Source organism: Corvus hawaiiensis, chromosome 3 (genome assembly GCF_020740725.1).
Source record: "Corvus hawaiiensis isolate bCorHaw1 chromosome 3, bCorHaw1.pri.cur, whole genome shotgun sequence".
NCBI lineage: Eukaryota > Metazoa > Chordata > Aves > Passeriformes > Corvidae > Corvus > Corvus hawaiiensis.
In genome coordinates this window covers 77,940,304-77,964,004 of record NC_063215.1, presented here as the reverse complement: position 1 = coordinate 77,964,004, position 23,701 = coordinate 77,940,304, and the positions used below count along the sequence as shown (strand labels likewise).

The following is a 23,701-nucleotide window of genomic DNA, read 5'->3' as shown; positions in this document are numbered from 1 at the left end:
TGAAAAGAAACATGGCTCAAAAGAGAGCACTATCAAACTCAGGAAGATTTTCCCGGTGAACGTGAATTATCAGAATAGTCATGTTCTTACAAAACAAGCTGACCAATCCCATTTCTGCTCTTTTCTGAATACTCATTGCTGGTTTCACTTTTCACCCATTTATTATTTCAGTTGCACTGTTTTAAGACAGGCTTTGTTCTGTGCAAGATAAACAAAACAAGCAGTGATTCCTGGAAGTAAAAAATTTACTTGTCCTGTCAGTTCCTTTTCCTGCAAGGAAATTGCACTGTCCTTATATACTCATCCCTGTCCTGCTAGTAACCAGGGTGTTCAAGTCTTAAACCCAATCTCTTTTGCATGGTTGTGGTGTGATAAGTACCCTCCAAAGGCTTGCTTACTTAGCAGTGGCCGCTAAAAACACAGTCTAGTAATACCTGCTGTAGGGCTTTTCCTGCCGCAGCTGGGGGGGTGTTGCTGGCACTTTGACTCCATCCATGCCTAAACGAACCAAGAGTTGGCCAGTCAGTCCTCAGGCACCAGGAAGGCACTTTACGTACCTGGCTAAATTTGCCTTGCAATTTACAGCTGTGAGAGGAAAAACATTTTGCCTGTCCCTTTCATGTTCTAAAGAGCGAGGGAAACAATTTTTACATATATACAAGTTGGGTGTTTTATCTCACACAACTTTCTGGTGCTTACACATTTTCTTCTCCATAATGAATGATTAACTTTTTAATTTTTTTGAAACTCCTAGCTCTCAGTGGATATTTTTAGTTGACAATAATGACTCATCTATGAGAGTGTTTCTTTTTTCTTCTCCACTGACCATCTTTGATTCTTTAAAATGTTCTCATCCCTCCCATTACAAGAGTTGTGTTCTCTCATACAGCTGAGGGTATTTTCTCTGCTACCATGGTCTGTATATTTCTATGAGCAGCTACTGAGAGAGTGTAAAACAGCCCACTCATATGTGAGATATGAAGATTTCCACAAAATGAAACTCAAAACCATGTTTTACAACATACCAAGAATATGAACACACTTCTAAATATGCTTATTTTTACTGTTTCCTGGAAAGCTGAATTTATTGATTCACACTCAGTTTTGTTGTGGGCACATACTGGTACATGGAAGGTCCTACACTGGAAAATATTTCCTTCCAATTCAGTTGTGGTACAAAATAAAGAAAAAAATCACTGTTTTTGCTGTTTTCAGTACTGGAAGTGTATTAGCTCAAATGGAGAAACTCAGGTTTCATTACAGCAGTTTAAGCTTTGAGTTGCAGCAATACCAACCACTCTGAAAAATCACTTTACAGATTTGCTGCAGAAGAAGATGAAAGAGTGGCAAAAATTCTTGTCTTCATGTAAGGCCAGAATGATTGTTAATACCAAAAATTCCAAGTATTTATAGATAGTCTGTACCTGATGTAGCTTTTGGGGAAGTTATAAAAAAGCAATTTCTTGCTTCTATATTTTAGTAGTCCCTTTCCAGTTTAGGAGATTTCTTCTTTATCTGCATAATTAGTCCAACCAGTAAGCCTTGATTTAGCTACTTAAAGTTAAAAAACCAAACAAAATTTCACCATTACACTGAAGAATTAAGCCATGTAAATTCATTGAATCAGTCAGTCCTGAACAAGAGATGTATCATCATTGTAGTTACATCATCTTATTTGAAAATACTTCAGTACTTTGCCACTTAATTAGCTTCATTAAGGGAGAAAAATACAGTATTTACAGAAGTAAGCATTTTCACAGAATATGTATAATTTGAATTGGAAAAATCAATACAAAAAATAATCCGGTTTTAAGTCAAATCTGAGTCCCAATACTACTGTTTGTTAAACCAGTCTAAGTGTCTGGAGCCAAGCACAACACCTGGCTGCCTTTGAGCTGGATTCCACATAAGGATACTGGCTTATTTCTCATGGGGCTCCCTTGGCTGGACTGCACAGCCTATTTTATGTGTGATGCAAGGAGGTGCCCACTCTGGTAAGCGGAGGATTCAAGAGTGAGTGTAGCACAGGAGCATGGGGTCATGTGGGAGCCTGACAGAGGCAGGCTGTACTTTCCTTTCTTTTCTTTTTTGAGTTACAGCCCCTGTGAGTCAAAAGAACTCAGGTTAACTGAGCTGACCCAGAGCACTTGGTGTCATTACAACAAATGAAAATAACACCATCGGAGCCAAGAACATCAGTGATTCAATGAGGGACTTTTTGAGTTTTCAAGTCAAAATTCAGTTTTCCTGTTGCCAGACTGAATCTTGGGATTTCTTTTGTGGGTGAGAACAAAATATTTTACTTTCTTTTTTTTTGTTTTTCAGGAAGGAGAATGTTTCAAAATTCATGAATTCTCATTTTTCATCAGATCCACTCCTAATCAGACTCCCAAAACTTGTACTTTTAAAGTTCCTAGTACTACATTTTAGGGCAGAAGTATTAATAACAGTATGTGCATGCCTATATACAGCAGTAGAGTTGAAGTCTTTGTGTGTTGCTGCATTCAGACTTGTACAAAGTCAAACCCAGATCTTCCTTTAAATTAGACAAAGCTTCCAAACTTGATTCAAGAGACTTATGGAACCAAACACAATTGTGTGGAATCTATGAGGAGCAACATACCAGCACTGGATGCTTCAGAGCCATGTCCTGAAGAGTCAGAGGTTTACTTCTTGTGGGGCTAAAGCACTGGCACTGGATTTCTGCAAGGTACATAAAATACACCTCTGAAAAGGCTTATTACAAGAAATTAATTTCATAGACCTAATTTAAATATTTACAGCATAGTGCTATGTTTGCAGTACAATTATATTAGATATACTTTTTGTATTGTAATAAATTAATTTTCTGTCTTGTCTGTTTTTTAGAGCATCTCTTCTCAACATCAAACCTTCCCGACCTCAACCGAAGAGAAATTATTAGTAAAATGTTTCTTAGAACACCTAAAAAATTTATCTAAAAATGAGCTGTGAAAATTTTATTTGCATATACTTTTGCATTCAAGGAAAGTCAAAATCAGTTTCTTTCATGGGTACCAAAGTCGGCACAAATGGCAGAAATCCTTGGAAGGTAAATATGTGCCTTGCTCTGTTTGAAGAAATCAGGCTTCAAAACAGCAAAGTTATAGACTTTTGAAAACATGCATCCTGGTTTGCACAGCAGGTTTTTAACATCAGAAGCAAACACCAGGATGTGATGTTCTGAATATTCACTTTCAGTATATTTGAAAGCTCACACCTACTTGTATTTGAATGTGTGATTACTTTCAGTGCTGCATTGTTCTGAAACAGTTACAAAAAGAAAAGGGCATTGGAGACCTTACTGTTTATAATAAATCATGTTTCTGCTTTCAGTCAGGGAATGAAAGAATATAGGCATTTTACTCACAGGAACTACTATTACTCTTGTAGAAATAAACTTTAGATAGAGCTTCCTGCAAAAAAGGCTGTGATCTAGGATGTATGCTGATTTGAATCATTATGTGGAGAAATATACTCACATTTCTGTGACCCCATTATCTTCATTTCTCAATTCATAGAAAACTTTGTATGCTTTGGAAGATCTTTTGCAGTGCTGTCCCTGATGCTTTTTTCTGGCCAAAACCGGAAATGTGTTTTCCTCCTCACTTTCTCAGTGACACTTGTTGATTTATGTTCTCTTGGAAATAAATAATCCACCTCAGGATAAGAGAAAAACAAAGCTGAGCGACAAAAACCAATTCTGTGCCCTCAGAGAATAGTGAATGCAGCTAAAGGGGATCAAATATGGTCACAATCAATAACGTGGTCAGAACTGAATGCATCTTTCAAGCTTTGGCTTGAAACTTCTGTTAGTTACTGGAACTGTTCACCGCCTTTGGGCCTAGACCGTAGTTTTAGACTGAATTTTGGAATGAATAAGAAAGTTCATTTCTGCCAGTTGACCTGGGGAGTGAGGTTCATGGCTAACTCAGTTCTGAGTTCACCAGCCTCGATTCATCATAAGTGACAGAGGATGGCTGAGATAGGGAGAAGGTGAGACGCTTAAAGTAGGTGCTTAAAAACAGGTGAAAAAAAAAATGCTGTCAAAATTAACTCCTGTTTTATGTGTTTCCTGTACCAGAGTAACACAATTAATACTTCCGTGCACAGTGCTTGTTAAATACACAGTATGAAGAAGCAATTGGAGGAATAATGCAAACGAAGAAAGTGAAAGAATAGTATTTAAAGGTTTTGTTTCTTCAGAAGAGCCACACAACCCTTAATTCAGTAAGAATGTCCCACAGTCTGAGACTATCATAAGCCATTAATGGGATTTTTTGGTTTTGACATTCAGCAAAGTATTAGCTAAATAAGGGGAGTATTTATTTATTCCTTAATTCTATCTTATTTCTTGAAATAATTGTTCTTTAGTCAAATATCTGTCATTGATATATCAAAAAAATCAGAAATTAATTTAAACAAAATGGGCCTTTACTCTCAGATTTTCCCTTTGACTTTTATTTCTCTTTTTAGTAGAAAATATTCAGCATTTCTTTTTATGGTGTACTATAATAATAAAAGCTTAAAAGTTTTACAACAGTTCTGAACTCATACCTGCAAACTTGTATTCTGTAAAGGTCCTGATATCATTTGCTTGAAAGGCTTATCTGTAGATATTAAATATCATGAGATATTAAAGCCCATTTTCAAAGCCTAGAAGATCGAGAAAAAATAAACTTTTTTAATGGTTCATACTTGAGAATACAGCATTTCTAACCTGCAAGGTAATAAAAACATGAAATGTAGATACAAAAACTATTTTAAATGTATTACTTTATGCTTGGTGCCAATTTCTTTGAACTCATTTTATTTCAATAAAAGTAATGCGGAACAGGGAGAGGTTGAAAACAGATGTGAACTCCTGCCCCTCCAGTCTTCTGGGCAGATTTCCCACTGATCTACCAGAAGTACACTTTTTCAAATAATTGTTAAAATAAAAATTTTGGTTAGAGCTAGCTCTCATGAGAACAAGTGCCAGGGGATGTTCAGCCTACAGTCCTTGTCTGCCCACAAACTGGCACTTGGGATTACCAGATTTCTGCTGCCTCAGTCCTGAACTCAGCTTTATGCCAATCATACCAAACTACAAGGTGGCTTCAAAGGTTTCCATGTGTAAACTCACGGCCTCTCATGCTCATCTGTCCGCTAAAAGCTTTCACTGAAAAGTTAATTTTACTTAAGACACCCACTTCTCCCACCCCAGTACCAATACTCCTTAGAAAAGTGCTTTAGTCATTATTTTGCCTGGCAAGGTCTTCATTAAAAAAAAAAAAGAAAAAACAAAGCAGAAAAGAAAGCTGTGATCATTTGCTTACTAACTGTAACACATTCAGCAGCTGCAAACTCATTGTTTTGCTCCAGCCTCCTGCTCCAAGTAGCAGCAAATAGAATATCATGCTTGGAGGAAAGAACTAAAGCTCATCAATCCATGAATATATGGCAGATATTGTCACTGCTGCTGAATCACTGTCCCTTAAGCAATACAGCAGGCCTGGTATCTAACTGTGGAGCTACACTGAAAATGTGCACCTCTGCATACTGGGGCTCTTCTGGTTCTCTCGCAGCACTACAAACAATCTCCTGTTTTTCTGGAGGACTGAGAGTCTTTTATCATAAAAGCAAGTGCTTTATCAGAGCTCAAGTATGGAAACAAGTTTTGTTTCACGGGAATGAACACATGGGTCAGGGTAAATTTTAAATAGTTTAGCTTTCTATCTAAAATGAAGCCTCACTGTGACTTTGTCCTTGAGATCATTAAAACACGAGAGACCATCAAAACACTGAGGCTGCTCTCTCTTAAGGAGCCAGTGGTATTCCTAAGTGCTTCAGTGAAGCTTAAGCAAGAAGTTTTCAAGGAGGTCCCTCAGCTTCCTGAACAAGATTGGGGTTCTACAAGGAGAGGACTTTCTTTAACAACAACACATACAAGTCACCACTCTGATCCTCCAGTTCACGTTCCTAGAACAAGATTCATTACATTTCTATTTTAATGCTCTGGAAGTTGGAAAAGGACTTTGAAATGGGAAAACAGTGATCTGGTCTTAGTGCAGCTGGGATTTTCTTTATGTTGATCTGGTTCTCTGTCCCTAAGGCCTTTTAGTCCAACAGAAATATATTTATTCACGTAACACTGAGCATGAAACAAATTTATAACCTTGCATTGCCAAAATTTGATGTTATACACAGGGAAATAAATCTGAAGTTGAATCAGCTTTTTAGTCACTTCAGTTTTTTGAGCACATGGTCAACATGGGAGCATTAGCGTCAGTTATTTTAATGATTTTTAATATTTGGGACTTTTTTTTCCCACTATTTTGGTAGTCAATAATTGTGAATAACACCCTGCCATCATTTTTGCAAATGGAGAAACAAAAAGAAATATTTGTAAATCAAAAGCTAGTATAATAATGTCTTTTTAAATTTTACATAAATCTGTTAAATAGTGGAGTTACTTGCCCTTTTAAATAAAACTCAGAAGACCTGAATATATCTTAATACAACATTAAAGATTTTTGTACATAATGACAGTAGTTGACCTCCATAATCATAAGTTGTCAAATAAGTTGATAATGCCACAGTAAGAAAGCAAATAAAAAAGGTGTCTTTCATGTTGAAAATATTTCTTACTCCTTTTACAGGTTTTGATTTGTAAGTAAAAAAAAATAAATTAGACTCTGTGTCTATTATGAACTGAGCTTACTCAAAGGAATTTCCCTGTTTAAATCAATAAGAAGATAAACATTGTCTGCATAAGACTATGTAGCACTGGACATTTGATGACCTCCTGAAATTCCTATTCACTCAATTCATTTGATGAAGTATTGCACTGGACTCAGAAATGCTCTGACAAAAAAAAGATTGAATATAAAAAAATCTTTGGCTTAATTACAGGGTTTTTTTACTATATTGGAATAGCTGTAGAGAGATATAATGTTCTTCATAAAAAAAAATTTATATTATATATTTGAAAATAGGTAATTTTTAACTTCCCCTACTCTGATGACTGGTCCAGCAAGCAAACATGACTTTTCACTAATACTGTCTGCTTTTCATTATTTTAATATGTAACTCTATCCCTCATATATGAAATGTATATCTACATATAATTTAAAATGAATAAATTGTCATTAATGATTTTGAGTAGCAAGTTTTTAATTTCAACAATCTTAATTTTTATATGTGTATGATGGCAAATTCATTGAGGTCTTTATTTTGGTTTTCTGCATGAATTCAGCAGCTTGAATTATTTGCCTGCCTCTTGAAGGAAGCAAGTCTAGCAAAAAAGCAAAAAAGTTATTTTATTTCTAATGAGAATTATTTGTTCTCTAAAATTCCTGAGTGACTTCAGGACCAACTGTAAGCTAAGGCTCTGGAGCTGAGCTTCAGAAGATTTCAGGAATCGTTCTTAATGCAGGGTCCAATTTCAATTTATGAAATACTGGTGTGGGTGACTCATTATAAAACACTTTCAGCATTCTGTGTTCCACTAGAGTGAGACTAAAGCAATGGGTAGGACTGTACAGAAACAGGAGCAGGGCCATATGCTCGGTGGGCTGCTTGGCTGCACAAGGAAAGAAACTGATACAGCACTGTGGGGGATGTTTTTTTCTGTCCCATATGGAACACTAGTTACAAGTTACAGTGAATTAAACTCCTGAATCAGCAAATTAAATCAGAACAGCGTCGCCTGATGACATCTTTGGAAACAATCTGCGAAACAATCTGGTATATGTAAAATAATGTTTAAGAACAGATGTGACATTCTTTGGCACTGACCCCCCAATATGCCTGTTCCTATGTGGAGTCTTTGGGACTTCAGTGACTTGCTTGTGCAGGGCTTCTTGCAGACCCTGATAGAAGTAATTCCTTGCTACGAAGAACAACAGAAAGGGAAAGTGCAGCTTAACTTTCATCTGGAACTTCTGTCCTCAGGACTTTTGAAGCTGTATTTGTTAAGTGGCACGTCATATCCGCTTGTAGCACCGACAGATTTAAACACATACAGCACTAGTTTTCTGGGTATATGTGAATCTGCTCACATGCACCGTGTCTTTGCTTTACTGAGATTTAAGGAGCAAATGATCCCATCCCTGCTTAACTAGAATATTTGTCCTTTTGAATCAAAGTAATTTTTTTTTTTTTAAGGATCACCAAAATCCTCCCACACTTGGCAAAATTATTTTGGTTGCAGTAACAGAGCATGCCCAAAGTTACTAGAAACCCTCTGCTTTTTCATAATTTAGTCCTTTACGCGTCTGGGGAAAAAAAAAAAAAATAGCTAAGGTGGAGAAGACCAGGGTTCCTGGGAAATACGGAGTTAACATAACCCGGTTTTGTTGCCCGGAGTAGGAAATAGCTCACTCCTGCAGTCAATTTGCCTAATTGATGAGAAGCCTGATTGCAGGCGAAGGAGTGGATACCCCGGGGGCGAAATGCATGCACAGAGGCGGGGAGCTTGTGCGGCGGCTTCACAGAAACGGGGGCTCCTGCGCTGAGAAATCATTTTCCACGATCCATTTTCCCATGTCCAGCATGCCCCCGAGCACAAAGCCTTGTTGCAGACCTGGAGAGAGGGGCCCAGCCAGGGAAGCCGCGGTGTTACCGCCTCGGGGCGGCTGCGGGCCCAGCGAACCCGGAGGCCATCCCGGCTGGGAGGCCGCTCAGCCCCCTGCGGCGAGGCTCTCCAGCAGGAGAAGTCTTCTTTCGCCCACCCAAACGCTCCCCACCCGCAAACAGCACGGAGTTCGCTTCTCTAGTGTTTCCTGCTCCATCGCTCCTCCGAGGGGAAACCAGACATGCCCGAGTGACAGCGGTCCCAAGGCTTGGGCCCCGCAGCAGCTGCGTGGTTCCCTAAGCCGCTCGCTCGGGATGCTGCCCTGGCACTTCACAGTACAGTAACCCAGCCCTCGTCTGGGCTTTTGCATCTCGGCTTCATTACTATTACCATGATAAAGACCAGCTTTTTTTTTTTTTCGACTTCCCTTTTCAAGTCTCTACTTGCTCTTGACTTTTCTGAATTTCTCTTTGAAACCTTGACACTTTGGTTGCTCTCCCAGACAGATCTAATTACAAGAGTTCAAAAACCCTTGGGTTTTTTGTTGGGCTGGGAGGTGAGGGAGTGAGGAGAAAGCATGGATAACAGAGAGATGCTGTGAAGATTTGCTGGGACAACTCATCTCCTCCCAAGGCTCCTCAGGCCTTCTCTGCAATTCTGAGGGACCAGAAAGCTGCAGCTGTGAGACATAATCAAAAATCCAGGTTTAGCATAAAACAGAAATACCAAAATGTGAGCCTAACAGGATAAACAGGAATTGGAGGCTGCCAATTGTTTCAGTGTGCAATACTCTGACTTCTTCCAATGAGACCTCACCATTCCTACTTTGAGAAAAAAACTTGATAACAGTTTAAATTTTAAAAAGAAGAAAAACCCATGTGGAGGCTCATTCAAAGCATCACACTGTGAAACCGCATGGGAGCTTACAGTCTGCTACAGCCCTCATTCCATGCTGATGTGAATGAAAATGCCTTTTAATTTTTTCCCCCCTATCTCCAGGATTCACTGGAATTCCTGGACAGTTCCCAAACCAACCTACTCCCCTTAACTCGCAGGATTTTCTGATCCCCATGTTGCTAGGGCTGAAAGGTACCAAAAGAATAATAAAGGTATTTCTGGGGCCCTTTATGAAAAGTTATCTCTCTGACGCAGACATGACAGAACTCAGGTCTATTTTCCTGAGAGCAGCACGATTTCAGTCATGGCTCACCTGGGGGTGGTTTACAGAGATTCTCCTTTATGTCAGTACAAAAAAAGGCAGTCAGCTAGTGAGGACAACATAGCCATCATCAAAACTCAGTGTGAAAAGGAGAACTATGTGTTAGATTTTTACCCTACTGGCATTCATAAATCACCTGGAACAAAGACATTTGGGAAAACTGAGCCTAGCCTCAACAGAGTAATTATTTCTGGTATCTCCAATTCAATATTTAGTTCTGTCACTAGAGGTGCTAATACATTATCAGGAAGTTAGGCTGTATATCTGTCTGGAAGATGGACCTTGTTTCTTTTTCTCCTAATTCTTCCCAACCCCTTTCCTTTTCCAGGCCACAAGTCCTTGTACATCCATAGACTTAATCAGTGAGGCTCCTGATTTAGTATTCTGAGGACCACTATTAGAACCGCTAGACACAGCTTTAATCTTTTTGACAAACTCTATTTATATTCCTCCTGTATTAATCTTAGAGTCCATAATACATCATGCAGTGACAGAGTAGTGGATAATTTTATTAAACCTGTGGATGACACTAGGTGGGAAGAGACTACCAGGAAGCTGGGTTTAGAATACAAAGTGATCTGGACAAATTGAAAGCATGGTCTGAAGCAGCAGCAGCAGGCTATCCAGCACAGACAAATGCAAGACAGTGCACACAGGCAAGAATAATGCACTACATGAAGCCAGGCTGCCAAGCAGCTGCTCAGGGCGTGAGGTGAAAGCTGAGTAACTACAGAGGATTGCAAGCTTAGCAAACCCAAATACTGCAAGAGGAACTAGAAGCATAAGCCCAAGCTGGAAATCACAAAACATAATAATTCAGTCATTATGCTGCATTACATCTTCGAGGCAGCACCACATCCAGATGTGTGTGAGCTGCTTCAAGAGGGACACAGAACAGCTGAAGAGAACAATGACGGGCAACAGAAGTTTAGAAAATGCAAGTAATTAAAATGGTGATAGCTTAAAAAAAAAAAAAAAACTGAAGAAATTACAATCTGCAAACCTGTGTAAAGGAATTGATACCTTTTTTTCCTATTTATTTAGTTACTGGGGAAAAATAATTAAAAAATAATTTAAAGAAAGAGGAATGGCTTTAGTTGCAGGAAGAAGGTTAAGGTTCCAGGTTGAGAAATACACATTTTAAAGGTAAGGAAAAGGGGACTCTGGACCAAGTTTGACAGGGAGAGCAGGTGCCTGAGAAAAAGTTATATAAATATCTATTAACAATGAGTGGGTATTATTTGATGCTGCAGTGGGAAGACGAGTGGTTTAGATTATCTTTTCTTTAAAAGAAAAGAATCTTCCAGTTCTACAGTTCCAATAACCTAACAAGCCTAAAACTTTTGAAGTTAACAGAATTTTCCAAGATCCAAGTCCTTAAAAAAATGTATAGGTTTTGACAAGAGTCTCATAAAAATAAACCAAAAAATTTATGAGCTATACTATTGGTTCACCTGTATTTTACCATCCTCTACACAAAGCTGTTATCTGTTCATATTTTATTGTAATATGATACTGGGAAAAATTTTTTGTCGTACGCTTAACTAAGTAAAGAGTGCAACAAGCCATAAACACTCGACAGACGTTTTAAAGGCCATTAGTGTAATGAGATTATACCATGAAGTCTGTCTACAGTACCTGATCTTAAAAAATTAAATCAACACTTCTAAACTAGGAATGATTTCAGCTGAAGAGAACTATCTATCCACATGATCCCTAGTATGCTTTTCTGGTAATTCTTATGCCCAAAGACAGAAAAAAGTCCATCAAGGAATGACAGACATTTATTATACTAGAGTATATACTAGATTACTAAAAACAGATTATTTAAAAATAAATTAAATGATATCTTAAACTAATTTACGTACATGTTTTTCTTTACCTATGATATATCAAATTACGTAGTTCAACTACAGTTTATCAACATGAATCTAAGCATTCTTTTTCATTTTTTGCTTAAAAGTATTGTATAAAAAACATCACATATGAATAATTACTCCATGCTCCAAAAATTTTTTTACATTATACAAATCACCTGTGTGTAACACAATTCACACTTTGGTGTCCCCTTTTTCCCTTTTTTGAAGCTTTTAAAACACACTGGCACACAGGACCACATTCAACTCCTGTATAAAGCTAAATTTCCACCTGAATTTGGTGGATTTATAGTAATATCCAATGTTACGTTTTCTTTCTTTTTCTTTTTTTCTTTTTTTTTTTCCTATCAAGCATTGAACATACTCAAGGCTACTGCAGTTACAAAGCACAATGAAGTTTTATGTCACTGATATTACATCTTTGGACTTTACTGGGGGATCACTCTGCATTTTACATCAGGGCAGTAGATAATTCTGTTGATTTTTTCCCACCCTGTTCAGTCTGAATGATTTTTTGTATCCCCAGTAAATTCCCAAATTAATTTTCTGAGGCTTGAGCAATACTCGCTGAACTTGTTCCGGATTTCACTGTATCATCCTTTCATCACCCCACAGAAAATCTCTACCTGGTAGAGAACTCATTCAGTTCTGAATTATTAGAGTTTTATCTTTGGATCTGACCCTAACATAGATTAAAAATATCAAAATACTTAGTCTTAACTTACAGTCTTGTAAATTAAATGCATATACATGTTCCTACATGGATGACAACAGCAGTTTGCATTTCTCCCAACACACTTTAACATGCATAGACAGGAGTAGGGACATACTAGCTCAAAGTGAACTTTTGGCCTCTTGGGGGCACAGGAAATTTGGTTCCTGAAGCAACTGCAATTCTTCCACAGGATCCCTCCAACTCGGCTTTCAGCTGCAGTAGTACAAATCAAAAGCAACCTCCTGGTGCTAGCATGGATATTGACCAAAAGTTAACACTATATACATATATTAAAAAAATTCAACCTGTGTGTCCTGGAGGTGTGTCCTGGTTGCTATGGGAACGGTAATGATCAATTTCCTGGCTAGTATGGGATCCAAGTACCCTTCAACATAGCTTTAATGTTGTTTTTCACACTTGCAAAAGATACAGATTTTAGATGTAGTTCAGGCATTCCCAAATGGACTAAGCTCTTTTCCCTGACATTTTGCTAGGATGTTTAACTTAACAAAACAGAGCAAAACAAAACAAAAAAAGATCAAACCAACCCCAAACAACGACCAAAAAAAAGGAAAAAAATGCTTAATAAAATAATAGGCACATTGTGATGAAACCCTTACAGTATTACCATCAACATTTCCAGCAACCCCCTGCCAGTATCCATTCGGACTGGTGGCTCAATGTACCTGAGACAGCTAATTAAAAAAGGAAGTGGTCAAAGTCATGCCCTTTTTTTTGGTAAACTTCAAAGGTGATCCCTCTCCTTCCTCCTCTTTACATTTTACTGTCTGGCTTTCTGCCCATCCTGCAGCTGTTGGCTGAGCCTGTCTTTCATGGCGTCAAACCTGCCTCCTCACGGTCCATAAAGTTACAGCAGAGATCGTGATACGCAGGTGTGGAAAAGCCAGAAGTGCAAGATGGGCCCGTTAATGATTTTTCTGGCACCCCATGCTGAGCTGCTGAAAAAAAGAGAGCAGCTCGCAGAAGGCAAGGGACTCTTTGTTTGCAGAGGTATTTGAGATTGTATTACTTCTCCCACAGCAAAGGTGTTGGGTTTTCACTTTAAGGGCTGTTTACAGAAATGATTCACCTTTTATACAGCTTTTAAAAAATGCTTTGAGGCTTTAATTGGACACAGGATTTACATCACACCAGTACGAAAACTCTTACTTTTCATTTAACCCCCCATCAAATCTTTCAATGATCTTGCTCAGTGATAAGCAGCCACCTCCCATTGTGTGGACTTCACAGAGGAAAACAGAAATCAATCTTTAGGGATTCATTTATGTCATAAACTTTCATTTGGAAATTTCTGCACCCATTTACATTTGGGCAATGAAGGCAGAGGGGACCAACTGCTGGGGGGCAAAAAGAACAAAACAGGAAAAACCACAATGATTTGTTATTGTTCTTGAAATAACTGAACAATTTAATAAACTATATCTAAAAGTCTTATCTTATAGAAGTCACGTAAAAGTCTGCTGTATTTTAAACAGTCCTCGAGCTGTGAACTGGGCCAAAAGAACAACTTTTAGCAATTCCAGCTCAAGATTTTTAGAAATGGGTGCCTGAAACTAATAGTCTACAGGAACCATTTTCCAGAGCACACAAGCAACACCACTCAGAATCAATGGGACTTGAATTTTCAGATCGTCCAAATACCAAAGCATGGCCTGAGTTTCACAAAATATTTAGTGCCCAACTTCAACCGGTGTCCCTATCCCCCTCTAGGAGAGAGAGCCTGAACAGCTGCTTGTGGGCTTTAAATCTGTCCCTGAGCCCCTAATTAGGTGTGGGATGCTAGCACTTCTGTGACCTCTAGGTCCTAGATTCCCTAGCACCCCAAACTTTAGGCATCTGTATTTTAACCTTTTACATCAATGTTTTAAAGCTGGACAGTATTTTGGTGCTAACAAAGAGTGAGCAAATAAGGACTGAAAGAAGTAGCAAGTGAGGAACATATTGCAAGGGGATGGGAGGTTTAAGAGGAGTTAGTGAGTCAGAAAAGTGGCAGCTGCACTGTCATCTCTGCTGTGATCTTATATAGCAAAAGTTTAGCAAGGGTTTTTCTACACAAAGCTACTGGGTATTGCCCAAATCTCAAAGGTGCAAGTTCAGTTCTGCAGCTGCTTATCCATCTAGATCTATGCCATGGTTTAACCCCAGCCAGCAGCCAAACCCCACACAGCCACCCACTCACTCCCCCACCAGTGGGATCAGGGAGAGAATCAGAAGGGTAAAAGATAGAAAACTCATGGGTTGAGACAAAGACAGTTTAATAGGGAAAGGAAAGGCCACACAAACAAGCGAAGCAAAACAAAGAATTAATTCACTGCTTCCCATAGGCAGGCAGGTGTTCAGCCATCTCCAGGACAGCAGGGCCCTATCACATGCAATGGCTACTTGGGAAAGACAAATGCTATCACTCCAAACATCCTCCCCATGTCCTTCTTCCCCTACTTTATATACTGAGCATGATGTCGTGTGGTCTGGAATGTCCCTGTGGTCAGTTGGGGTCACCTGTCCTGGCTGTGTCTCCTTCCAGCCTCCCACTCACCCCCAACTTCCCCACCAGTGTGGCCATATGAAAAGCAGGAAAGGCCTTGGCTCTGTGCAAGCCCTGCTCAGCAATGACAAAAACATCTTGATATTCTCAACCCTGCGTTCAGCACAAATCCAAAACACAGCCCCATACCAGCCACTGTGAAGAAAGTTAACTCTACCCCAGGCAAAACCAGCAAACTCTATATGATAATGTGGCCCTTCTGGTTAGCAGTGGTAGATTAATTTCAAGCTCCTGACCTGCTCACGTATTTTTTTCCTAATACTTTTATTTCCATGAACAATCATTTCTAATGCAGCAATTCCTAGGAACTCAAAGCAGGACTGGGTGCGATCACAAATCTGAAGTCAAGCAGTGCCAACCATAAATGAGCTGGATCCAGCTGCATGATGCTTCTGTGACTGCTTCAGCAGCTGGTTGTGCTATTCAGCAGCTTATGAAGTTCTGAGATAGCTGAACATCTCTTCAAGAAAGACCAGTGGGAACCAGAATGCACCTTATTGTCTGCAACAGTGGAAAATGGAGTGTGGTTTTCTCCACGCCTGAAGTTGCAACTTGCTCAGAGCTGGCATGGCATGGCTTTGCTGACAAACAAATTAATCAAGCTCCTTCTAAAGCCATTGGGGAATGATATGCATGTATTTCATGCTACTCCTAAATCCAGTTCTGTTAACAGAATTCTAAGGGAACTTGGTACACATAAGATGCTGTCTCTGCTATTTTCCAGTTATTGCTGTGGAAACTGTGCCAGTATCTTCAGCATGGAAATATAACACAAACTGCCCAACCCAGGACTTGACAAAGATGGTCTGTAACCTAAAAGAGCAACCAAAGCTCAAAAATCTAACTCAGGGACAGAACTGTCAAGAGTATTCACACAGAGCAAAGAAATAGGGAAAGAGATACAGAGAAGGCAACCACTCTCTATATTTTTACTAGAAACTTATTTCCCAGCTGTCAGAAGGAAGAGTAAGGTGAGCTCATGAATAACTGCTTTTGCAGGTTCCCTTGAACGCCAGACTAATCTTTAGCTATCCATCCTGCAGCAGTCTGTAATAACCTCCCCACTGTGTCAGCAGATAGATTTTAACAGCAACACACAAGAAGCAAAATCTTTTTTTAAACCAAGCAAGTCTCGTTAGCCTTTGTGCTGCACCCACAAGTCACCTCATTATATGAACTGGTCTTTCTCCTTACATTTGTGATGCTACAAAATGTCTTCCCAGCCATATGTACCATAGTTCACAACATCTCTGCCATCAGCTTTTCAGGAAGGAAGCTCTGACCTTGCAGCTCTGGAGGGTCATGAGCCAGTGCTCCCACAAGAAAATAAATTTTTAAAAAAGCATGTTAGAAACTGAAAAGCTGAGGGAGCTTGGGCATGGTGGGGAGGGGAAGATGTTGCAGAGTACTGTGGTAAATTATCTGCTGTGCCACAGGACTCTTCTTTAGCCATGTGCATGCTATACAGTCTTTTTGCACCACAATTCTTTTCTCTGGTGATGATGGCAGTACAATAATAATAACTCTGTAGAAATAGCTACCAAGTGCAGTTCTGGTAAGGCCACTGAAAAAAGCTGCTGAAAAACACAGCCCTAATTTCATACACTCAGCTTAGTAATTATAGAGCAAAATTCAGCTGAAAGGAGCCAGCAAGGGCTGGGATTTTCACACTTACCATAGGAAATATTTGCTGGGTTTCTTTTTGGGGCTTTGTGTGTTTATGAGAACAAGGCGGCCGTTGGCAGAGTGCTGATCCCAGAAGTCTAGCTGAGTGCTGTGAGCAGAAGAAAGAAAACAAACTCAGAAGGATGCATTTCTAAATGCCCCTTGATGTGCCATCCTAAAATTCATCTTCCCCTGGAATAAAGTAACTAACATAAAATGCAGGAATGTTTTAGAGATTATATTTTCCTTATTGAAGCCAATCTCCATTTCTTTGAAAGAAAAAAAACTTCTGAAGAGGACAACATTATGTTTTATCCATAGTTCACTCTCTTCTCATCCTATGTATTTTCTTTCCATCAGGCTGTATTCTTCACTAATAATAGAAGTAGAGGGCAAAGGATTTAGTGTTAGCAAAACAGGTCCAGTTTTGCAAGGGCCTGTCTGAAGTAGCCATTCCGTGCTCTGTCTCAGGTAAAACAAGTGGAAATTACCAGCTAAAGGAGGTTCTGTCCCCTCCTCCTAGTATTTGTACAGCTATATAATAAGCCATATCAAGAAAGCATCTCTAAACAAATCTGAAGATAAATTAGGGAGTGGAATGTGGAGATGATTTTCATCCAGATCAGAACCAATGTCTGCCTCCCAAAACAGGGGGCATGAGTTCCAGCAGGAGCACAAGTTGGGAAGAGCTGGAGTTGACAGCTTCACTTTACACAGCACACTTCCATCAATCCAAAATTATTGTGAAATTAAAGTCCTGGCCAGTTCACAATTAAGAATAAAGACACACTCAAAAAAAAACAAACAAAAAAAAACCAAACCAAAAAGGCATGTATTTTTTTCTTTTTGTTTGAGCTCTGTGAGCTGGCTCACTCTAGTGTCAGAGACGCTCTAGCAGGAGACCAAGGACATGAAAGGGAGGGGAGCTGATTTAGCAGCATTAGCTGTTATGTCAGCTTAGTTGTAGCACCAACTCCTTTAGAGCTTCTGTGGCAAGCTGATCATTAGCAACAATAAAACTTGAAAACTCTTGAAATTATTTTATTTCTTTTTCTTGCTGGCTGGAAAATTACAGTGGTTCTTTCTGAGATCTGTCATAAAAGGCAGTTATACATGATGATACAAAATCTGTCTCAGAGACCAAGAGCTGAAATAGAGATTTGAAGCTTTGTTCAGGCCACCTAACTCCTCTTTCAACAGAAAAAGAGGGGATGGAGAGGACCCTATTAAGTTTTGCACAAAGGCTGTTCTGGTGAATCCTTAAACACAGTGATTTTACTTCAATCTGTTATTATACTTCCATGAGACCGAGAGAAGTGCAATTATGTTGGTTCACTGTTTGCTCCCATATCTTCCTCCATCTGCCCCAAACCACTGGCGATCAAGTGGCTGCTACGTGCCGCTCCCAGGAGCAGCACACAAGCTGCAATGCACTGCTGTTTCAGAAATTCCTGGGTCTGGCTCTGCTGGAAGTAGTGTAAGTGTAAGGTATTTACACATTTTCATTTCCAGGCATGAGCCAGAGGTGCAAAGGTTCACAACTGAGGCAGCAAAGGCGACCTCACCCATGAGGTAGGCTTGATTGGATCCACTGATGGCAAATTTCATACAAAAGTTCACCTCAATGCCTCAGTCAATTTCAAGACTCTTAGATGAAAGAGTTTATGACAATGATTTACTGAATAAAAACAATTAATGCCATCGGCAGATTTTCATCATTTGACAACACATAACAACTGTGTGGAAGCGATGCACTTGGATTTTGTAATGGATCTGATTTAAAATTTTCCCATGAGATTTTGTACTTGGCAGCACAGGAAGATTCAGAATGAGTACATTGAGAAAGGCCAAGTTCAACTAGAAAAGATCCTGAGCAACATGATCTAGATTTGAAGTGGAAGCAGAAGTTGCATGACAAACCTCCAGAGATCCCTTACAACCGCTCTTTTCAATGCTTTTAAATTCTTGTATCAGTAGATTTGATCCTCTCACTTTAACAGAGGCATCCTGCTTCACTTGAGTACTTAACCAAGAGCACTTACAAATGGTAACAGCCATGGTCATTATCAAAGCTGAACACCTCGCTGGACTATCTGCTTTGGCCAAATACCAGTCACTGCCCCGTGTGACAACTGGATGAAATACAATGGACCCTTGAACAGGAGCAGGGTCAATAATCAGTTACACCCTCCTGGCCTTAAAATGTAATGAATAGGATTAGATGAAGAGATATCAGGGAGGAAACACCCTTTGAAGCTTAGTTAGCATTCTTCAAACTACAAGATTATTAGTCTTAGCCTGGAGAAGAGCTTATGTCCCTCAGAGACCATCTCCTTTTTGCAGCTGGTCTAATTAAAGAAGCCTACAAACAATCTTGTCTGTGTCTTTCTGACCACACAATTCAACACAAACTGCTACTGAGAGGGAAAGTAACTGTAAACATCCCAGTTACAGCAGGCAGATTAGGCAGGAGGCCAGCTGAGCAAAGAGAGAAGGCAGCAGACCAGCCTCCTGGACCTGGTGCCAGAGGTTAGCTATACGTTGTACTTTGCAAACAACAAAGTCCTTGTAGCTCTCCTTCTGCAGAAACCCTGCACAGCCTGCAAAGAAAGGGAGTTATTTCCAGCAATCTCTACAGGTGTGTGCATGCCGCAGTTCTTTTTCAGATTAACATTAATTTTGATAAAATAAAATTTAAGGGTAAGTCTCAGAGCAAAGATGCTCATTATAGTCTTTCTATATGTTTTAGTCTTTCTTAATGTATTAAACACAGGAGCTCTGCTTAAATTTCAGTCCTGGGGAGAAGAAAAAAAAAAAGAAAAAAAGGAAAACTTCACCACAATGCATAACTATTAGAGTCTAAAAAATAAAAAATTGATAAGTGCTTGTAAGACAAGTAACACTTGCATTTCCTGCACGAAGAAAACAAGGGGGAAAAGAAGACATCCAAAGAGGGAAAGGATCAGTCATTCAACCTAGCCTCCTGACTCAGTGAGAATCGATTTTTTTGCTGCCTGCTGCATGGTCCTGCAAGTCAATGCAGATCCTGACTTCTTGCCTCAAATTTGTTTCAGGAGAGATTTTGCACCCATCAGGCAAAGTGTGCCAGCACTGGAGTGAGCAGTGTTATCGGGTGTTAGCTGCAGCACTCTGATACATCCTTGAGAACTAGCACATCATTAGGGATATTTTCACAATGGAATGTGTGGATCTTAGGTCCATGTCAGACAGAACTGAGAATGCTTTCAAGAAGGAATTAAAAAGTCCTTAACAACTTTTAATAACTGTTCATTTAAATGTCCTTTATCCATATGACTTCAGCACTATTTTTGAAATTTTCAAAAAAGTTTTGATAAAGCAACTCTGTATGGTCTTCTGTTAGAAAAAAAAAAAAAAAAGAAAGAACACACAAAACACCCAACCAATGAAACACACACCACCACCCCTTTCCCCCAAATGGAAGTATTTATTTTTTGAAATGTGCTCTAGAAGAGAAATTAACAGGAAATATATTTCACAGTGCAATACCCACTATAACAGATACAAAATCTGAGTCTCCGCACTTTGGGCAGTTATTGCCACCTCCCTGAATTAGCCACAGTTTACACCTACTTGCACTGATATAAATGACAACACAAGAGCAAGGTGATAGAAAACAGGTCTGCAATGTCTATCCTCAGCCAAACACACCTGCAACCCTCTTACAGAGCAAACTATATATTGCAGTATCTCTAACTTGTGTATACTACAATAACAGTAATAACCTCTGTGGAACTACATGTAACATAAATTACACATTTTATACACTGGACTTACAAGAGATTTCACATTGACCAATATATACGTGAACATTGAAACACCCCTGCTCACATGTTACATTCTAAGCACATTTTAAAATAAAATAGGATTTGTTCTTTGGCACAGCTGACATGCTCCCCCAGCAGCCACCTTGATGAAAAAAACAGTGAGAGTTCACACTCACCAAGGACTTGTCAGCACAAGGCATCACAGTTCCTGAAGAGCACTTCCAATTCCCACAGGCAGGTATCTGTCTCAGTGACACAGCTTCAAGGGCACACCACAGACACCTGTGAGATTAAATATTAAACTCCCTGGTCACACTGGCATGCAACCTCAGCCATTATTATTTGTAAACTACATGGCTGAACAACCCCAGATTTTCAGAGAAAGAAGTGATACTGTGGTCCAGACTTTCACTGTGACTTTGCTGAAAAGCATGAAGGCTGTGTTGCTTCCAGCCTCCCTTACCTATGCTGCTAAAAATGAACTGACACAGATCATTCTACTCATCAATCACCCCCACTGGGATGTCAAGAGACCACCAATAGCATATCTGAGACTACTCCACTGATGAAAGAATATGTGCTTAAGAACTCTACATGTTTTCCTGATCATCAAGTTTCGCTCCAGAGATAACTGGAAATGTTTCATTTGAAATAATTTCCTGAGGGACAGTCTTACAGAACAGCTATTCAGATTATTTACCTGTAGCCACTCTGTGTAAAGAAGCTTATTCCTTAGAATTGCCAAGTGTGTGAAAGGAAAAGCCTCTGTCAGAAGAGTTGTCTGTCTATCCACAATATACCATCCACTTTGAAGCAGTTTCCACATTGATGGTTTCCCATCCATAAACCACATGCTTCATAACCAGAAAACCACTGCAGTGGGGTCCCCCTCAAGTAACTTTATTAAGAACACATTAATGTCCTAGTGAAGGATAAAAATTAATTTCAAATCCATGCCTTGTCTCTGATACAGGGAAAAACAAGTCTTTGCTGAAATACAAAATAATAAAGGATTAACTACCTTAAATGTTCTAAGCAAACAATGATTTTTCATTCTTAAACCCCAAACTCTATTTTTAGAGATTTATCTTATACACCTGCTTCTCTTTCCTGGAAATAATATACAGTACCTGATTTTTACCTAGATTCTCTGGCATCTCCAGCTCCATATCCAATTCTATTTGCTGCTAAAGTTAACAGTAACTTTCAAATGAAATTAATGTTAATACTTATAACTTTAGAAACGTTAATCTCAGCTGCTGTGTCTAGAGTTAAAACAGGAGCAGCTGGTGTTCAGGAGGTTCTGGTTTGGGAGTTATGGATGCCAGTGGAAGGTGGACTGGAAAGAAAAGGAATTTTGTTTATATGGCTGATGAAAATTTCTTGCCTATCAGCAGCTGCTTTCATTAACTTTCTTTACAAAAATGTGAAAGAATTTTGGTGTGGGTCCTCAGAACATGCAGTTCCTCAAAACTCCACATCAGGAGGTGCAGTCTCTCCTCCTTTCCCTGCACTGGGGACCAGGACCCACCACCCACAGACCCATTTCTCCTAAGGCAGGTGTGCTTCAGTCATGCCTGGGAGGAGGAAAGGCCAGGGTCTCTTTCAGGACAAGAGGCACTGGGCATACATAAAGTGGCACTGCTCTGGGAAAGAAAGGGTGGCTGAAGCATGAAGTGGACCAGTTTGGGGATTTATTTTGTTGTTATTAGAAGCTAATGTGGAGGGAAAAGAGGGGAGTCATATTCTTCACTTTCTAACATTCAAGTAGTGTAGCAGTCACCAGACACACAAAACCCCGGGTCCCAGGCCCTCCTTGGTATTTAAACTTTTGCCTCATCCCTCTGAAGCCTCATGCTCCTACACACAATCAGCACCTCCTCCCTGACCCATCCTGGCCCCTTCCTTTTTCCTCTTCCTCTGCTGTGCTGAACACCACATGCACCTCACTCAGTTTTGTCCTCTCTCAGCTCTATGACAGTCTGCACTAAATTTCTCCTTCCTGACTCTGACCCTTCCTTGTCACCCTTTTTCTCCTTTAAAACTTACCTTAGCTTTGGCCCCTACTTTTGGATTTATGTCTATTCTGTAAGGAAGGGATACCCAGTTTATTTTAACATGCAAGCTCAAACAGTCATAAGTTTGATCCAGGCTGCAAGGAGCAGACTGTGGGCACTTCTAATGCCCCCCAGTCCTAACAAATCCCTCTCTATGTTCCATTGCAGCCCAGCATATATATGGATTTCCCATCACCCTGGAATGGCTCCCCGTTCTCCACTATCTCTTGTCCTGTCTGTGAAAGCTCTTCAAAGCTCTACCCTAGGTGTCATCTTCTGTATCTTATCCTCAGGGAGCCTCTCGTCTTCACACTGATATAACTATTACCTTTAGGTAAATGGCTCACAAATCTACATCTCAATACCAAAGTGATCTCCCTCAGTTTAGCACTACACATTTAATAACACTTCTGATCTGCTGCCCTGGAAGGATGACTATTTGTTTAAAACTAAACTTTGCAGATATTACTGAGCAGCTTGTCTTTTTCCTTTTATGTTATTTCCTTTTTATGTTATTTCCTCTTCTCCATTGCTGTTAGCAGCAAAATTCTTCCCATTTCTAAAACTTCAATTTTCAATACCTACTTTTAATACCTATTTTTTGTACCTACCAGTTCTGGAATATTTCCTACCTTTCAAACTTTTCTCCACAATAAAAGAAATAAATCCAGACAACATGCTTCTCCATATCTTGGCCATCTTGATCTACTACAAATACTTTCTTCTGCAGTTCTTCACTGTTCCTGTCTTTTTGGACCAAAAAGACAGTCAGTGATGAACAGAATGATATAAATGCCTTACACTCCCAGGACCTGTTGCACTTAGATATAGTAAGGTAATCACAGGAACTTTAATTACATTAAAAATAAAATGCAGCAGCAGTAACAAAAATTGTTGATCTAGCTCCTCTGTGACTTCCCTTCCTGTACCACTGAATTTTCAATTCCTGCCCCATTATCCCTAAGTTCTATGCCAAAGCTGGGTAAAAGCTCTTGCTTGCTGGCTTTTTGCAGTGCCAATGATGAACATGTTCTCAAAATGATATTTTAAAAAGTAACTTGGCCTTGTATTGAAAATCTCCTCTTCAGATTTGTGCCTGACTCCCACTCCTGTTCCCAGATATCAGTTATCACAAACCTCTTTGGAGCCTTGATACAAAACCGTCCAGTGTGCCCAAAGGCAAGGGCAGAAAGAGGGGGAGGCAACAGAACTACAAACAAA

The 23,701-nt window shown here is 39.5% G+C and overlaps 1 protein-coding gene across 2 annotated transcripts in view; it reads right to left on the bottom strand.

Moving 5' to 3' along the window:
- LOC125322824 (circumsporozoite protein-like) overlaps positions 1–23,701 on the bottom strand; it is a 64,000-nt gene that overhangs the window by 1,529 nt on the left and 38,770 nt on the right. The window contains exons 2-7 of one of the 2 annotated variants that reach the window (XM_048297039.1): positions 20,600–20,705; positions 16,628–16,726; positions 4,576–4,674; positions 3,501–3,678; positions 2,624–2,703; positions 435–498 (exon numbers count right to left, since the gene is read on the bottom strand). In XM_048297039.1, coding sequence (XP_048152996.1) covers positions 4,645–4,674; positions 16,628–16,726; positions 20,600–20,705 — 235 coding nt within the window. In that variant the 3' untranslated portion in view covers positions 435–498; positions 2,624–2,703; positions 3,501–3,678; positions 4,576–4,644. The remainder of the gene's footprint in view (positions 1–434; positions 499–2,623; positions 2,704–3,500; positions 3,679–4,575; positions 4,675–16,627; positions 16,727–20,599; positions 20,706–23,701) is intronic. The other variant, XM_048297038.1, reaches the window with a different exon arrangement.